The following is a 632-nucleotide window of genomic DNA, read 5'->3' as shown; positions in this document are numbered from 1 at the left end:
TTACAAACAACGCTGAGATCGCACCCATTGATGTGAAGGCCAAGAAAGGGAAAGTGTCCATGACATCTGACGAACACCCCCGTCCTCAGACCACACTGGAGCAGATGGCAAAGCTGCCATCCGTCTTCAAGAAAGGACTGTTACGGTGAGGCTGGACATTACAACGCTGAGATCGCACCCATTGATGTGAAGGCCAAGAAAGGGAAAGTGTCCATGACATCTGACGAACACCCCCGTCCTCAGACCACACTGGAGCAGATGGCAAAGCTGCCATCCGTCTTCAAGAAAGGAGGCACTGTTACGGCAGCCAATGCTTCGGTGGGTCAAACAGTTACAAAATAAAAGTCAGAGAGAGGATGTGCTTTTAAACAGCAGGTGAATTTTGACCACTGTATTTCAAGTAAGAAGCATTATTTATAATTGTAATATATATATACACACTGCTGTTCAAAAGTTTGGGATCAGTAAGACTTGTAATGTTTTTTAAAGAAGTCTCTTCTGCTCATCAAGGCTGCATTTATTTGATCAAAAATACAGAAAAAAACAGTAATCTTGCAAAATGTTATTACAATATAAAATAATGGTTTCTATTGTAATATCCTTCAAAATATAATTTATTTCTGTGATGCAAA

The 632-nt window shown here is 40.5% G+C and overlaps 1 protein-coding gene across 1 annotated transcript in view; it reads left to right on the top strand.

The window, feature by feature from the left end:
- LOC107752996 (3-ketoacyl-CoA thiolase, mitochondrial-like) overlaps nt 1-632 on the top strand; it is an 11,876-nt gene that overhangs the window by 6,757 nt on the left and 4,487 nt on the right. Inside the window, exon 3 of the mRNA XM_016569078.1 lies at nt 136-318. Within this exon, the coding sequence (XP_016424564.1) occupies nt 136-318 (183 nt within the window). The remainder of the gene's footprint in view (nt 1-135; nt 319-632) is intronic.

Source organism: Sinocyclocheilus rhinocerous, unplaced genomic scaffold (genome assembly GCF_001515625.1).
Source record: "Sinocyclocheilus rhinocerous isolate Xijiao unplaced genomic scaffold, SAMN03320098_v1.1 scaffold951, whole genome shotgun sequence".
Classification (NCBI taxonomy): domain Eukaryota; kingdom Metazoa; phylum Chordata; class Actinopteri; order Cypriniformes; family Cyprinidae; genus Sinocyclocheilus; species Sinocyclocheilus rhinocerous.
Note: the sequence above shows the minus strand (reverse complement) of the source record. Positions and strands in the feature narration are given on the sequence as shown.